The 16,740-nt window shown below is 41.3% G+C and overlaps 1 protein-coding gene across 2 annotated transcripts in view; it reads left to right on the top strand.

The window, feature by feature from the left end:
* LOC124035930 (protein kinase C-binding protein NELL1-like) overlaps positions 1-16,740 on the top strand; it is a 467,070-nt gene that overhangs the window by 211,412 nt on the left and 238,918 nt on the right. For both annotated transcript variants that reach the window (XM_046349864.1, XM_046349863.1), the window contains exon 8: positions 4,623-4,757. In XM_046349864.1, coding sequence (XP_046205820.1) covers positions 4,623-4,757 — 135 coding nt within the window. The remainder of the gene's footprint in view (positions 1-4,622; positions 4,758-16,740) is intronic.

The following is a 16,740-nucleotide window of genomic DNA, read 5'->3' as shown; positions in this document are numbered from 1 at the left end:
GTGGGAAGTGTGCAGCTCACTCTGCACTATCAGTTCATATTTAAAATAAATTAGCATGTATATTTCCGATAAGCTACCCAGTAAAGGATTAAAAACAGTAAATCATCCCAAAAAGTGGCATAAATAGCCCACATTAACATATGTAGTCTTAGAAACAAGGTTCACAAAATCAATAACGTAATAATCCAGGCAGAATCACATCCAGCCGTGATTGGGAGTCCCATATGGCGGCACACAATTGGCCCAGCACCGTCCAGGTTTGGCCGGGGTAGGCCATCATTGTAAATAAGACTGGTCTTAAAACCTCTTGCGACGAGCAAACCCGTATCCGGGAGCGTAATCATAGTCTCAAATGCATTAGCATAACGCAGCGGACATAAATACCCCTAGAAACTTTTCCTATTCATGAAAATCGCAAATGAAATGAAATAAATATATTCAAACACAAGCTTAACATTTTGTTAATAACACTGCCATCTCAGATTTTCAGAATATGCATTACAGCCAACGCTAGACAAGCATTTGTGTAAGTTTATCATGGCATAATGCATAATGCTATGCTAGCTCTCACTAAAGAAATAAGAAAAGCAACCAAGTTAAATAATTTACCTTTGAAGAACTTTGGATGCTTTCACTCAGGAGACTCCAAGTTAGATAGCAAATGTTCCTTTTTTCCAAAAATATTATTTTTGAAGGCGAAATAGCTCCCGTTTCTTCATCATGCTTGGCTGAGAAATCGACCGGAAAATGCTGCAACTATAACGCCAAACTTTTTTTCCAAATTTGCTCCATAATATCGACAGAAACACGGCAAACGTTGTTTAGGATCCATCCTCAAGGTGTTTATAACATATATATTCAATAATAAATCTGTCAAGGAAATTGGTTTCTCATAAGAAGCGATTGGAAAAATGGCTACCTCAGTATTTTACGCAAGATTTTCTGCGGGATCCACCATGTGACCACATGCTATATATGGTCCCTCACAGCCATTCTTCAATGGAAATGCCTAAAAAGACGTCAAAATGCTGTAGACACCTTGGGGAATACATGGCAAACGTAAGCTCACTCGTAGCTCATTCATAGCCATATAAGGAGTCATTAGCATGAGGCGGTTTCAAAAAATGCGTCACTTCCTGGTTTGATTTTTATCTGGGTTTCGCCTGTAACATCAGTTCTGTGGCACTCACAGACAATATCTTTGCAGTTTTGGAAACGTCAGAGTGTTTTCTTTCCAAAGATGTCAATTATATGCATAGTCGAGCATGTTTTTGTGACAAAATATCTTGTTTAAAACGGGAACGTTTTTCAAGCCAAACTTTTAATAGCGCCCCCTAATGCATAATTGGCTGACTTGCCTAGTTAAGTAAAGGTTAAATACATTTTTTTTAAACGTGCTAGTAACAGATGACATTCACATTCTGACCATCTCTAAAATTCACTTAGATAATACCACTGATGATAAAGTGGTAGCAATACATTGTGATAACATTTACAGAAACTACAAAAATGCCAATGGGGGCGGTATTGCGATCTACATTCAGAACCACATTCCTGTAAAGCTAAGAGAGGAACTCATGTTAAATATGGTTGTAGTAATATGTGACCGACCACCTCGATTCAGTCTTATGTAGCAACATTTGAAATTGTTTTTTTTACATTGGATAAAAGTAGAGACTCAGATTGAATATCATTCACTGCAGTTGAGGAACACATGGGAAAGTAATTCTTCTTTGAAAGTTGGTAAACTTGTAACCCCACTTTTTAGAAAATGGCCCTTGAATTTTTTGGTACACCTACTGAAAAGCCTAGTGGTTAGAGCGTTGGACTAGTAACCGGAAGGTTGCAAGTTCAAACCCCCGAGCTGACAAGGTACAAATCTGTCGTTCTGCCCCTGAACAGGCAGTTAACCCGCTGTTCCTAGACCGTCATTGAAAATAAGAATTTGTTCTTAACTGACTTGCCTGGTTAAATAAAGGTAAAATAAAATAAATAAATAAAATAAAATTGCGCACCAGCGACTCCTGTGGCGGGCTGGGCGCAGTGTGCGCTAGCCAAGGTGGTCGGGTGCACGGTGTTTCCTCCGGCGCATTGGTGCGGCTGGCTTCCGGGTTGGATGCGCAGTGCGGCTTGGTTGGGTTGTGTATCGGAGGACGCATGACTTTCAACCTTCGTCTCTCCCGAGCCCGTACGGGAGTTGTAGCGATGAGACAAGATAGTAGCTACTACACCACTTGGATTCCACGAAATTGGGGAGAAAAAGGGGTAAAAAAAACTAAACCAAAAAAACTGTTCAGAGACCTTGGAGTAAAAATTGTATGGTCGAGAGGGATGAACCTAAAGGAACACTTTAAAAAGAGCTGCAGTTAGTTTCAGAATGGGTGGCAAGGAATTAGTTAGTCCTAAATATTTACAAAACTAATATCATTGTATTTGGGAAACCCTAAAACCCTAAACCTCAACTAAGTCTTGTAATAAATAATATGGAAATTTAGCAAGTGACTAAACTGCTTAGAGTGATCCTGTCATGGTCAAAACATGTTGATACTACAGTAGCTAAGATGGGGAGAAGTTTGTCCATAATAAAGCACTGCTCTGCCTTCTTAAGAACACTATCAACATGGCAGGTCCTATGGGCCCTAGTTTTGCCGCACCTGGACTACTGTCCAGTTGTGTGGACAGGTGACACTAACAGGGACTTAGGAAAATTACAATCGTCTCAGAACAGGGCAGCACGGCTAGCCCACATGTGTACACGGAGAGCTAACATTAATAATATGTATGTCAATCTCTCATGGCTCAAAGTGGAAGAGAGATTGTGTCACGACTTCTGCCGAAGTCGTTGCCTCTCCATGTTCGGGCGGTGCTCGGCGTTCGACGTCACCAGTCTTCTAGCCATCATTGATCCATTTTTCATTTTCCATTGGTTTTGTCTCGTCTTCCCACACACCTGTTGTCAATCCCATTCATTACCTGTTGTGTATTTAACCCTCGGTTTCCGCTCATGTCTTTGTCAAAGATGGTTTATTGTCAGTGTAGTGTTTTTGTTGTATAGGTGCGCGACGGATCTTCGTACCCATAGTTTGTTTATGTTCCTTTCCTGTTTGGTGTTATGGAGCATGTTTCTATGACATTATTAAAAGACTCCATTTTACACTCTGTTTGACTCTCCTGCGCCTGACTTCCCTGCCACCTATACACATATGCCTGACAGATTGTTATCATCAATACTTGTTTTTGTAAGAAGTGTTGACAAGCTGAATGTACCGAGCTGTCTATTTAAACTACTAGCACACAGCTCAGACACCCATGCATACCCCAAAATACATGCGGACTGTACTTACATACAGCCATGGTACTCTATTCCACATCAGGTAACTGATACAAGTAGAACAATCAGATAAAAAAACAGATAAAAATACACCTTACGGAACAACAGGGACTGTGAAAAAAAAACACACAGGTACAGGCACGCATACGCACACACACGGTAGCACATGCACTCTACAGACACGTGCAATGTAATATTGTTGTATATGGTGTATTAATGTTATATGATGTGCTGTTTTATATTTTGTTTAATGTGTAATGTAAGTGCCTTAATGTGTTTGGGAACCAGGAAGAGTAGCTGCTGCATTGGCCGCATCTAATGGGCATCCCTAATAAATAAATACAAAATATGTGCTTGTGTCCCAAATGATACCATATTCCCTTTTTAGTGCAGTACTTTGACCAGGGCTTATTTTTGGGACTTAGCCTAAATCATTGGAGCACATTCTTTCATAAGCACTGTGTGTTAGTAAGTTATATGCTGAGGGTACACTCCAGAAAATGCTGGCCCTGGGTAGATATTGAACAGAGCACACAGTGGGTTATGTTAACCAAGCCAGTTGGTTTGCGTTAATAACCCAACATATTTGGTTGTTTGTATTACCCAAAAATGTGTTAATTTAGCTATCAGCTGGATTTGTATTCACTTTTCATGCTGAGTTCACCTAGCAGCTGTGTCTTTTTTTAAGGTATTCCATAGGTTATTTTCAGGAGGCATGACCTATTATGGGCGTGGCTTTTAGAAACATATTCTTTTGCCACCCGTGAGAGAAAATGTTCACGTTACGTTTGTACACTGCAAATTAATATTTCCCTTCAATATTTTTGCACATTATAATCTTTTAATATAACATTAATAACAATCATTTTTCCTTAATGTAACACAATGGTACAAAATGCAAAAGCACTTAAAGAACTCATACACGTGTAAGCAAACCAGAATGAATAACCCAGCATCAACAACTCAACCTTAATATTTTTAAAGAAAACAACCCAACTAAGTGACATAATGGCTGCAACCCAGCAATTGTGTCATCCAAACCTCCCAGAATTTTGTATAGTGTAGAGTAAAGGTAGGACAACTAGAAATTATTAATGGATTTAATTCTGAAACACCGGGGGCTAAACACACACCAATGTCCATTTCTCTGTGTAGCCAGTTGTTTTTGCATTTTTTGTCCTCTTGCTCTTCTTGCTGGTTGAAGTGGACTATGGTGCTGCAATATTGAAATGGACTATGATGTGTATGTATCTGTGTGTGCATTTGTGTGTGCTTGTGTGTGAGTCTCCAGCTGAACTACGCAGAGTCCAGGCTGACCCAGCTGGAGGGCTGCCGCTGTGACAGGACGTGCAGTGCCAACGGTGTGGACTACAGAGACAAAGAGCTGTGGGTGGAGCCAGAGAATTGCAGGAACTGTGTCTGCATGGTGGGTATACCGCCCCATCACACAGATACAATGACTTTGTATCTTCTCACAAAAGTCAATAGATTCACTTCACATTAGTCAATTTGTGTGTTTTTTGGGATTTTCATGTCAGTTCAATTCACAAGATAAAAAACATACAAATAATGATAATGAGGGGCAATAAACAATAGATAACATTATAAAACATAGAAGGGCGCCGGCGAGGATGGCTGCTTTTTTACAGGCTAATAACCAACTGTGCTATTTGGTTTGTTATTTCGCATTGTTTGTAACTCATTTTGTACGTAATGTTGCTGCTACTATCTCTTATGACCGAAAAGAGCTTCTGGATATCAGAACAGAAATTACTCCAACGCAATGGATATAGAGCTGGCTGGCCTCTCAGTGCATCGACAGGACAGAGCAGCTACGTCTGGCAAGACAAGGGATGGGGGTGTGTGTCTATTTGTCAATAACTGCTGGTGTGTGATGTCTAATTTTAAAGAAGTCTCGAGGTATTGCTTGCCTGAGGTAGAATAACTCATGATAAGCTGTAGACCACACTATCTGCCAAGAGAGTTCTCATCTATATTATTCATAGCCGTCTATTTCCCACCACAAACCGATGCTGGAACTAAGGCCGCACTCAACGAGCTGTATAAGGCCATAAGCAAACAAGTAAATGCTCATCCAGAAGCGGTGCTCCTAGTGGCCGGGGACTTCAATGCAGGCAAACTTAAATCAGTTTTACCTCATTTCTACCAAATGAGGATAATTGACTTTTATGCCCACTTCAAGGCAAGAAACACTGAAGCATTCATGAGAGCACCAGCTTTACCGGACAACTGTGTGATCACGCTCTCCATCCAGTTGACAAATTATTAGAAACAGTACCAGCCAAGCTGAAGCGTTACAAAACTCAGAAATAGAGATAAAATTAATCCCTTACCTTTGATGATCTTCATATGGTGGCAATCAGAAGACATTCATTTACTCAATAAATGTTCCTTTTGTTCGATGAAGTCTCTTTATATCCAAAAACCTCTGTTTTGTTAGCGGGTTTTCTTCAGTAATCCACAGGCTCAAACTCAGTCAAAACAATCAGACAAAAAAATCCAAATTGTCTCCGTAAAGTTCATAGAAACATGTCAAATGATGTTTATATTCAATCCTTAGGTAGTTTTTTAGCCCAAATGATCTATAATATTTCAACCGGACAATAACATTGTCATTATAAAAGGTAAACAAGAAATGCTTATGCGCCTGAAAAAACTCTGTCACATAGGGTCCACTCGTTCAAACTGGTCTTACTCCTTCATTTATAAGAATACAAGCCTGAAACCATGTCTAAAGACTGTTGACATCTAGTGCAAGGCATAGGAACAGCAAATTGAAGTCCTAAGTCTATGGCTACGGTAATGGCATTGAATAGAAAATTACAAAACCCCAAAAAACTACTTCCTGAATGGGTTTTTCTCAGGTTTTTGCCTGCTAAATCAGTTCTGTTATACTCACATACACTATTCTAACAGTTTTGGAAACGTTAGAGTGTTTTCTATCCACATCTACCAGTTATATGCATATCATATCTTCTGGGCCCGAGTAGCAGGCCGTTTAATTTGGGCATGCTTTTCATCCAAAATTCCAAATGCTGCCCCCTACCCTAGAGAGGTTAAGTGTGCCTTGAATTCTAAGTAAATCACACAGTGTCACCAGCAAAGCACCCCCACACCATAACACCTCTTCCTCCATGCTATACGGTGTGGAAATACACATGCAGAGATCATCCGTTCACCTACACAGCGTCTCACAAAAACACGGCGGTTGGAAGAAAACATCTCAAATTTGGACATCGGACCAAAGGACACAATTTCCACCATTCTAATGTCCATTGATCATGTTTCTTGGCCGAAGCAAGTCTCTTCTTCTTATTTGTGTCCTTTAGTAGTGTTTTTTGCAGCATTTCAACCATGAAGGCCTGATTAACACATTCTCTTCTGAACAGTTGATGTTGAGATCTGTATATTACTTCAACTCTGTGAAGCATTTACTCGGGCTGCAATTTCTGAGGCTGGTAACTCTAATGAACTTACCATCTGCAGCAGATGTAACTCTGGGTCTTCCATTATTGTGGCGGTCCTCATGAGAGGCAGTTTCATCATAGTGCTTGATGGTTTTTGCATCTGCACTTGAAGAAACTTTCAAAGAAACTTGAAATTGTTCATATTGACTGACCTTTCTGTCATAAAGTAATGATGGATTGTCATTTCTCTTTGCTTATTTGAGCTGTTCTTGCCATAATATGGACCTGGTCTTTTACCAAATAGGGCTATCCCCCCCTTCCTTGTCACAGCAGACCTGATTAGCTCCAATGCATTAACCTCTAGTGACACCCCATCCCGTGAACGGGACCGTTGTCATCATCTGACACTAATTAGAGTAACGCAACAGACATAAATATTACTAGAAAATATTCCTATTCATGAAAATCACAAGTGAAATATATTGAGACACAGCTTAGCCTTTTGTTAATCACCCTGTCATCTCAGATTTTCAAAATATGCCTTACAGCCAAAGCTAGAGAAGCATTTGTGTAAGTTTATCAATAGCCTAGCATAGCATTTTGTCCAGCTAGCAGCAGGTAACATGGTCACGGAAATTAGAAAAACAATCAAATTAAATCGTTTACCTTTGATGAGCTTCAGATGTTTTCACTCACGAGACTCCCAGTTCGATAGCCAATGTTCGTTTTTTCCCAATAATATTATTTTTGTAGGCGAAATAGCTACGTTTGTTCTTCACGTTTGGCTGAGAAATCGACCGGAAATTACGGTCACGAAAACGGTGAAAAATATTCCAAATTAGCTCCATAATATTGACAGAAACATGGCAAACGTTGTTTATAATCAATCTTCAAGATGTTTTTCAAATATCTATTCGATGTTTTTCAGTAGGACCGATTGGAATAATGGCTACCTCTGTGTTTTACGCGAGAGTAGCCGCTTACGGGTATTCTTCAACATATATGCGTAAAACTACGTCACAACGCTGTAGACACCTTGGGGAATACGGAGAAAAGTAATCTGGTTGATAGCCCATTCACTGCTCAAAAGGGACGCATTGGAACACAGAGCTTTCAAAGCACAAGGCACTTCCGGATTAGATTTTTCTCAGGCTTTCGCCTGCAATATCAGTTCTATTATACTCACAGACAATATTTTTTCAGTTTTGGAAACTTTGTTTTCTATCCTAAGCTGTCAATTTTATGCATATTCTCGCATCTTGTCCTAACAAAATATCTTGTTTACTTAGGGTACGTTATTTTTCCAAAAATGAAAATACTGCCCCCTAGTCACAAAAGGTTTTAAGAAGGAAAGGAATTCCATAAATTAACTTTTAAGAAGGAACACCTGTTAATTGAAATGCATTCCAGTTGACTACCTCATGAAGCTGGTTGAGAAAATGCCAAGAGTGTGCAAAGCTGTCATCAAGGAAAAGGGTGGCTATTTGAAGAATCTCAAATATAAAATATATTTAGATTTGTTTAACACTATTTGTGGTTAATACATGATTCCATATGTGTTATTTAAAAGGGTTGATAAGTTCACTATTATTCTACAATGTTGAAAATAGTAAAACTTTTTTTTAAACGAATGAGTAGGTGTTCTAAAACTTTTGACAGGTCATGTATATACTGGACAGTGTCAACGGAAGACCCCAAAAATATTCTTTCTCTATTTCCTCCCAAAGCTAATGGGCTTAATTGTGTCCACAACAAGGACAATGGAATATGATATAATTAGACAATGTAATATACTAAAATAGGATATAACCTAATATGGAGAACAGGCTCTCTCACGCTCGCTCTCTCTCTCTCGCTCTCATTTTTTAAATGTAGTTGTTGTGGTAGAATTAAGTATATTGTTTAACGACCCACACGGGGACGCCATCCCTGTCACTTTGGCACGGTTTTAGGTGTGTTGCTGAAGCTACTGTCACTGTGGAGGAGTTTCTGGTTGCCGTAGGAGAGAAGGTAGGACGTGAGAATGTTGCTTATTATAAAGCGGTGGTGTTTTTTCTTAAATAAGAGCACCTTGTTGATCGTATGGTTGAGCGTACTTCGTTAACCTCTTGGTCCTACCTGGCACGCAGGCGTCCCATCTAGAGCTCTGGAAATGCAAATGCGCTACGCTAAATGCTAATAGTATTAGTTAAAACTCAAACGTTCATTAAAATACACATGCAGGGTATTGAATTAAAGCTACACTCGTTGTGAATCCAGGCAACAAGTCAGATTTTTAAAATGCTTTTCGGCGAAAGCATGAGAAGCTATTATCTGATAGCATGTAACACCCCAAAAGACCCGCAGGGGACGTAAACAAAATAATTAGCATAGTCGTCGCTACACAAACCGCACAAATAAAATATAAAACATTCATTACCTTTGACCATCTTCTTTGTTGGCACTCCTAGATGTCCCATAATCACTATTGGGTCTTTTTTTCGATTAAATTGGTCCATATATAGCCTAGATATCGATCTATGAAGACTGTGTGATAAACGGAAAAAATTGCGTTTCATAACGTAACGTCATTTTTTTTAAATTAAAAAGTCGATGATAAACTTTCACAAAACACTTCGAAATACTTTTGTAATGCAACTTTAGGTATTAGTACACGTTAATAAGTGATAAAATTCATCAGGAGGCGATGTCAATTCTATAGGTGTCTGTTTCGAAAAAATGTCTTGGAGAGAGCTCGACCAAAACATCCGGTCGGAGACCGGAGGGAATCGATTCCCTTGATTCAGTTAGACCAAGAATCAATTGCGAATCAAATGACAAGACTCTAGACAACATGTGGAAGCTGTAGGGACTGCAACCTCGGCCTCATTTAATTCGATTCACTTTGAACAATTCCTTTATAAACGTCTGAGTGTTTTCTATCCACACATACTAATCATATGCATATACTATATTCCTGGCCTGAGTAGCAGGGCGCTTAAATGTTGCACGATTTTTAACAGAATGTTCGAAAAAGTAGAGGGTCGACTTAACAGGTTTAAAGGAATGTTTATTCAAGTTACGCCGCTTTCTTCTCTGTCAACAAGGGTAATGATTTCGAATGTACCGCCGTTCCCAATGAGCTAATGGAGCATGAGTTATTGCGGTTTGGGAAGTTCGCAAGTTCAATTAAGATTGTCCCGTTGGGTTGCGAACACTCAGCTTTGAAACTTGAAATGTCATTTCGGCGACAGGTGTTTATGTTTTTGGACTCACCGGAGCAGACTTTGGAGTTATCGTTTAAAGTCAGGTGTGACAACAGACTGTATATGGCTCATGCTAGTACGGGTAGTCAACGGTGTTTTGAGTGTGGTGATGTTGACCATAAGCGACATGCTTGCCCGAAAAGGGAGAAGACAGAGGGAAGATCGCAGGTGGTCCTCGTAACGCCTGGGCCCACTGATGTAGGGAGCGGTGGGCCGACAGCGGTAGAGCAGCCACTAGCACTTGTTGCTGAGGAACAAGTTGTCTATGTTGAGGGCACAGAGTAGCAACTGGTACCAGGGGGGAAATGTTATGCAGCAGAAAAATATTGTTGTTGAAGGTAAGGATGGATCTGAAGAGCCATTTCCTCACACTAATGAGGAGGTGCCCAGTATGAGTGCTGGGGTACAGGGGGGGGGGGGGGGGTCATGTGGAGCTAATCTTCCAGGTAGTGGAGATGCCCACTATGAGTAATGGGGTACAGGAGGGGGTTCAGGTGGGGCTAGATACCCAGGTAGGGGAGGAGATGCCTGGTACAAGTGATGGGGTGCAAGTGGAGAGGGATTTGGTAGAAGGGAGTCAGGGGTCTGTGGCCTCCGTTGAGGAGGATCGGGAGAAGGATATGGATATCTCTATTGATAAGATAGCAGCTGGTGATGACTCAATTTAAAATCAAGAGGAGGTAAATGGGTTCGTGGATCATACTTTTGGGAAATCTGTCAAATTGGCAGATTTTTTTTATATTGATTTTTTTGTGAGGTCAGCTGTGATGTTACAGAAGACCGTGGGGTTAGACCAGTTGAGTGAGAAGAAGTGTTTTTGCTTGAGGAAATTTGTTTCAGCTGTCACAGCAGCAAAAGGTAGTGGGAAATGTGGTCAGGTTAAGAGAAAATGTAACAATGATGATGGTCATGCCTCATAGGGTGTCTTTTTTCTTTTTGGTTTCTCTGTGGTTTCTTCTGCTTTTCCATATGGAGGTACTAATGGTATGTTCTCTCAATATTAATGGGGAAGGGACAGGAATAAGAGGGCTTGGGTATTAGAAATAATGAAACAGAAAAGGCTTAATGTAGTTTTTCTACAGGAGACACAGTGATGAGGCTAATGAGGTTGACTGGGGTATGTGGTGGGAGGGGCAGCATATACTCAGTCATGGTACTAATTTCAGTACCATGACAATCTTGTTTTCCTCAGGCTTAGGGGTGACTGTGGTATCTACAACAGAGATTGTCAAGGGTTGGGTTTTATTGGTCAAGGCGGATGTTTTGGGTTTTATGTTTTTTTTAAAATGTTTATGCTCTTAATGGGCGGCAGGGTAGCCTAGTGGTTAGAGCGTTGGACTAGTAACCGGAAGGTTGCAAGTTCAAACCCCCTGAGCTGTCTCCTGTAGAAAAACTACATTAAGCAGTTAACCCACTGTTCCTAGGCCGTCATTGAAAATAAGAATTTGTTCTTAACTGACTTGCCTAGTTAAATAAAGGTTAAAAAAAAATATCAGGGTACAGAGTGTATTGCTGTATTTGATCAAATACAGGAAACCTTAAGACAGTGTGACCAAGAGGGGTGTGTGGAACTGTACAGTGGATGTTACTGTTGATCAGACTGCTGAAGAACCTCACCTGCTGGTTTATTAACTGAGGTTGAGCTTTCTGATGTGTGGAGAGTAAGGAATGCAAGAGTTAGCAGTACACATGGCTAAAAGTTAATGAAGGTTGTGTCAGTGCAGCAAGGTTAGACAGGTTTTATGTCTCTAAGCAATACTGTAGTAGGGTTGGAAATGAAATTACTCCTGAGGGTTTCTCTGATCACTATATTGTTACTGTTGATATTCACTTGTCCTGTCCACTGGTATTTTAATGTTAAGTTGTTACATGATGTCATGATTTGAGAAAGGTTTTTGTTGTTTTGGAAAAAATGGAGGGTTACAAAAGGCAATTTTGAGTCCTTGAGACAATGGTGGGAGGTTGGGAAGGCCCAAATACGATTGTTTTGTCAACAGTATACTGCCCTGTCTCGTATTGAAGTTAAAGAGACTATCAGGGCCCTTGAACAGGATATCAAATCTATTTAATTGAAGTTGCTCACTCAGAATGACCCTGGACTAGTTATGAACTTACAGGACAAGAGACATGAACTGAGGTCATTTCTACATGAAAGAGCGAATGGTGCCTTGATTAGGTTTCCTTTTGCTACCCTCAAGGATATGGATGCTCCTAGCGCTTTTCTATTAAACCTAGGACAGTCGACATTGCAACGTTAACAGATGGTTTTCCTTCGTCTCCCTGATGGGAAGGTGACCACGGATGACAGTGAAATGTGCCAACATGCCGTGGATTTTTACTCTGCCCTCTATAAGGCGGGGGATTGTGATTCTCTGTGTACTGAACCGTTGTTAAATGGACTTCCTCAATTGGGCCCTGAGCAGAGAGTTGCTTTGGACTCTAACATTACTCTGCAGGAGCTGTCCACAGCAGTAATGCAGCTCTCAACAGGCCGAGCGCCTGGAATTGATGGTTTACCATCTTAGTTTTATAAGGACTTTTGGAGGTCTATTTGGGAGGAATTTTATGAAGTGGTTTGTGAATCTTTTCATGAGGGTTCTCTTCCTGTATCCTGTCAATGTGTGGTGCTTTCATTGTTGCAAAAAATGGGAGATTTGGCTCTTATAAAAAATTGGTGACCTGTTGCATTGCTGTGCGCAGAATATAACATTGTATCTAAATGTATTTCAAACAGGTTGAAAGAGTATCTGGGGCTGTTGGTCCACAAGGACCAGTTTTACTGTGTACCTGACCGCTGTATTGTTGATAACTTGTTTCTAATAAGAGAGGTTTTAGACATTTGTAAACTGTCTGATGTAAATGTGGGTTTCCTTTCTTTGGATCAGGAGAAGACCTTTGATTGTGTGGATCACCAGTACTTGTTCAAAACAATGAAAGCCTTTGGGTTTGGGGATGTGTTGTTGTCTTGGATGAGTTTACTGTATGCTGGGGACTCATGTGTGGTGAAGGTGGGGGGTGGTTTGAGTTGCCCCATCCCTGTCAAATCGGCATCAGGCAGGGATGCCCAATTTCTGTGCAGTTATATTGTCTGGCAATTGAACCAATGCTTTGTTTTTTAGGAGTGAGGCTTACTGGTTTCTCTGTGCCAGGAGTAATGAAAGGTCCCATGATAGCACTGTCTGCGTATGCAGATGATGTGACAGTTTTATTCAGACGGGGTCCGCTCCACGGTTACCAGGGTGGCTTCAGTGGGGCAGAGATGGGATGAATACTTTTTTTCTAGGCTCTGAGGTATTTCCGAAAAAGAACTGGGAGGGTGTAGTGGAGAAAGTGTGTGCCAGACTGTCAAGGTGGAAATGGGTGCTACCCCAGCTGTCTTATAGGGGAAGGGTACTGGTAGCTAGTAATCTTGCTGCCTCTACCCTGTGGGAGACTAATGATTTTACAGCCACCTGATACAAGAGCTTCAGAGGACCCTTGTCAATTTATTCTGGTCTGGACAACACTGGATTAAAGCTGCAGCCCACTGCAGCCCAACCTCGTGCCACTGCACGAGGTTGGGCAAGGCCTGGTGGACATTTCTTCCAGGATCATGGCTTTCCGGCTTCAAAGCAGCCCAGAGACTGTTGTACAGTGACGGTTCTAGCTTGGTTGACACAGCCAACACATTGATGAGGAGAGTGGGCTGTTTGGGTTTAGACAAGCACCGTTACCTCTTAAAGCTGGAGGGGGGTGATTTGTCTAGCCTCACTCCATTTTATGAGTCTGTTTATGAGTCTGAGTTGTTATTAAGCACTAGTCCTACCAGTCTCTATATGATTTCCCTGTGTTTGGGTGTTTCACCTCTGTGATGTATCTAGTTTGAAGTGTGAAGACCTTTAGTCAACTTAGTCTCACTACTCTGCCCGTCGGCTATGTGTCGCTTGGAAAATAAAAGTTAGATAGATCGATAAGACAATTAAATGAATCACTACTGGACACACCTTCCTCCTTGTCTTTTAATGTTAACTCATTCTGTCATAGAGCATTGATCCCCGTTTCCAGTGTCCCGGTAAGCGGGGAGTGTCAGAGTTGTTATCTCCCGTGCCGTTAACTGTCTTTGAGAGAACCTTTTACTCGAGACAAAATAAGACTACCGCTTATTTTTGAAAACACTCTGTTTTTTGTCTTTTACAATCAAACACACTTCAAAATACACAATTTGTTACTCGGTCACACACAGCGTTAATCAAAAACATGCAAATGCCTTAATGCTCTATAAAATGCCTGGTACAATGATAACACTTATCTCTATATTAAATGCTTATAATAGTTATTTAATTACCTTTGAGAGATGACGAGGAGACCCACAAGATCAGGAGCAGAGTTTCAATTGGTCAAAGTTCTTTTAGAATTTAGTTAGTAGCGACTCCCCTCTACTGGCTGAGAGGTTGACTTGAAGTCGGCGGTTTACTAAATTGAGAGATTCAAGTTTGGACTGGATGAGAGAACCCACTGGTGATTCCCTGCCCCACTGGAATATCGAAGAGTCTGTGCAACACAACTAGGGCGAGGTACTGAGCTCAACCGAGAGTTGCAGTTTCAAAGACTGGCTCTGGGTATAATTTGCATCAGTATACAAGCACCAAGGCCGCGGGCGACAGGGTCAATTCAGATAACTGTAGGTATTAACAGGAGATCAACTTAAGGACTAGAGTGACTCTCAGTCCCGTTGAACTACCGCAGCGTCCGTGCCATGCAACTAGGGCGAGGTACTGAGCTCAACCGAGAGTTGCAGTTTCAAAGACTGGCTCTGGATATAATTTGCATCTCTATACAAGCACCAAGGCCACAGGCGAGAGAACAGCTGTTCAATAGTTAAACGGTATATCGGAGAGACCCTTCTCAGATCCAACAAGTTACAATCTTAAAGTAATTTGAGTCAGGTGACAATTACCCGAAGTCAAATGGTTGTCCAGATGAATTCAGAATTCAAGAAGTCAGCGCCAAAGTAATGGCAAATGTCTCTTTATATACCTTTTGATTCCCTGCACTCGATCCGCTGCTCCTCCCATTCCGTCAGAGCAGAGAGGGTGATGACATATCTTACAACAGGAAATACTTTTCTTACAGTGCATTACTCTAGCAACAATGAGGAATTACTTTTCTTACAGTGCACATATGGGCCTCTGTTTATGACAGTGCCCTTACTCTATCAGCAATGAGTCTATCAGCTGTTCCCATTCAGAGGTGTCACTTGAGGCAGAGGGTGATTCTTCCTGACACCAGTCAGGTTCAGTAGTTGGTTGAGTCGTCTTCTGGTGGCTTTGCCCAATCCGGTATTTCAGTAGGCGAGGTTATCTCTGTCTCTACCCTTGGTGGGTAAGACAGGGGGAGAGGACCAGGAGGTAGATCCATTTGGCGTTTTACTACAAGTCTGTTATGCAGGCTTGGAGAGTTCTTGTCAAGTCCTGTAAGGCCGGCACGCCACCAGGGATGTGGCTTGTTGAAGAACCTCTTTTTTACAACACTGCCATCCAGTCCCGTACTCTGGGTTCAGGCAGCCTACGTTCATGCCTGTAGGTGTGGGGTGTACTAAGCTGGGTCATCTGATGTGGAGCAGGAGCAGATTGTTGAGTCTGAAACTCTGGCACATCTGTTTATACAGTGTTCCAGGTTGGTTGGGATGATTGACCTGATCACTTCTTTGTTCTCAGCGTTTGGTAGAGGTTTTCTCTCCCCAGCTGTTTATATTTGGGCTAAAGTACAGGTTTAGTCGAAGGGGTGTAGTTTTTTTGCTTAATTTTGTGTTAGGGGCAGCTAAGTTAGCAATATGGAATACGCGAAAGAACAGTATTCGGCGACAGGGGTCTGTGGATGTGGTGGGAATGCTGGAGGGAGTGTTGGCAGTGAGACTGCTGGTTGAGTTTGCCATTTACAAACTGGTTAACAATATTGATCTGTTTATGAGTATATGGGGTATTCAGAGTCTGTTGTGTGCAGTTACTGTGGAGGAGGATTTGGTGCTGTGTTTTTAATTTATGTGTAACTATGGTTTTGTAGTGTTGTTTTTATTGTGTTGTGGGATTATTTCAAACTCTATCTCTCTCTCTCTGTCTCTTTCTCTGTGTGTGTACTCTGTTTTTTTGTTGATGCTTTCCAATGTATCAAGTAATTATCTTTTTGTTTTCTCATGATTTGGTTGGGTCTAATTGTGTTGCTGTCGTGGGGCCAGTTTGTGAGCAGAGTCCCCATACCAGCTGGCAGAGGGTACTCTTCTCCAGGTTCATCTCTCTGTAGGTGAGGGCTTTGTTATGGAAGGTTTGAGAATCACTTCTTGCAGGTGTTTGTCACATGTTGTGAATTTTTGATATTTTTAGCAAGATCCTATTTGGGATGTCAATTTTTTTTAAACCATTATTTTTGTCTTACTGAGATTAACTGTCTGGGCCAAAGTCTGGCAGAAGATTTAGTTAATGCTGCAGGCCCTCTTGGGGACAGAAGCACCAGACCATGTGCAAACCGTAAACATTTAACGTTAGACTCTAGTAAGGTGAGGCCGAGTTCTGCAGACTGTTCTTGTGCTCTCACCAGTTCATTGATATAAATGTTGAAGAGGGTGGGGCTCAAGCTGCATCCCCCTCTCACCCCCTGAGGAAGGAAATCTATGTTTTTGTATCATATTTTTACTGAACACTTGCTGTTTCTGTACATGGATTTTAGAATGTTGAAAATTTTACCCCAACACTGCTGTCAA

This window comes from Oncorhynchus gorbuscha, linkage group LG05 (genome assembly GCF_021184085.1).
Source record: "Oncorhynchus gorbuscha isolate QuinsamMale2020 ecotype Even-year linkage group LG05, OgorEven_v1.0, whole genome shotgun sequence".
Lineage (NCBI taxonomy): Eukaryota > Metazoa > Chordata > Actinopteri > Salmoniformes > Salmonidae > Oncorhynchus > Oncorhynchus gorbuscha.
Note: the sequence above shows the minus strand (reverse complement) of the source record. Positions and strands in the feature narration are given on the sequence as shown.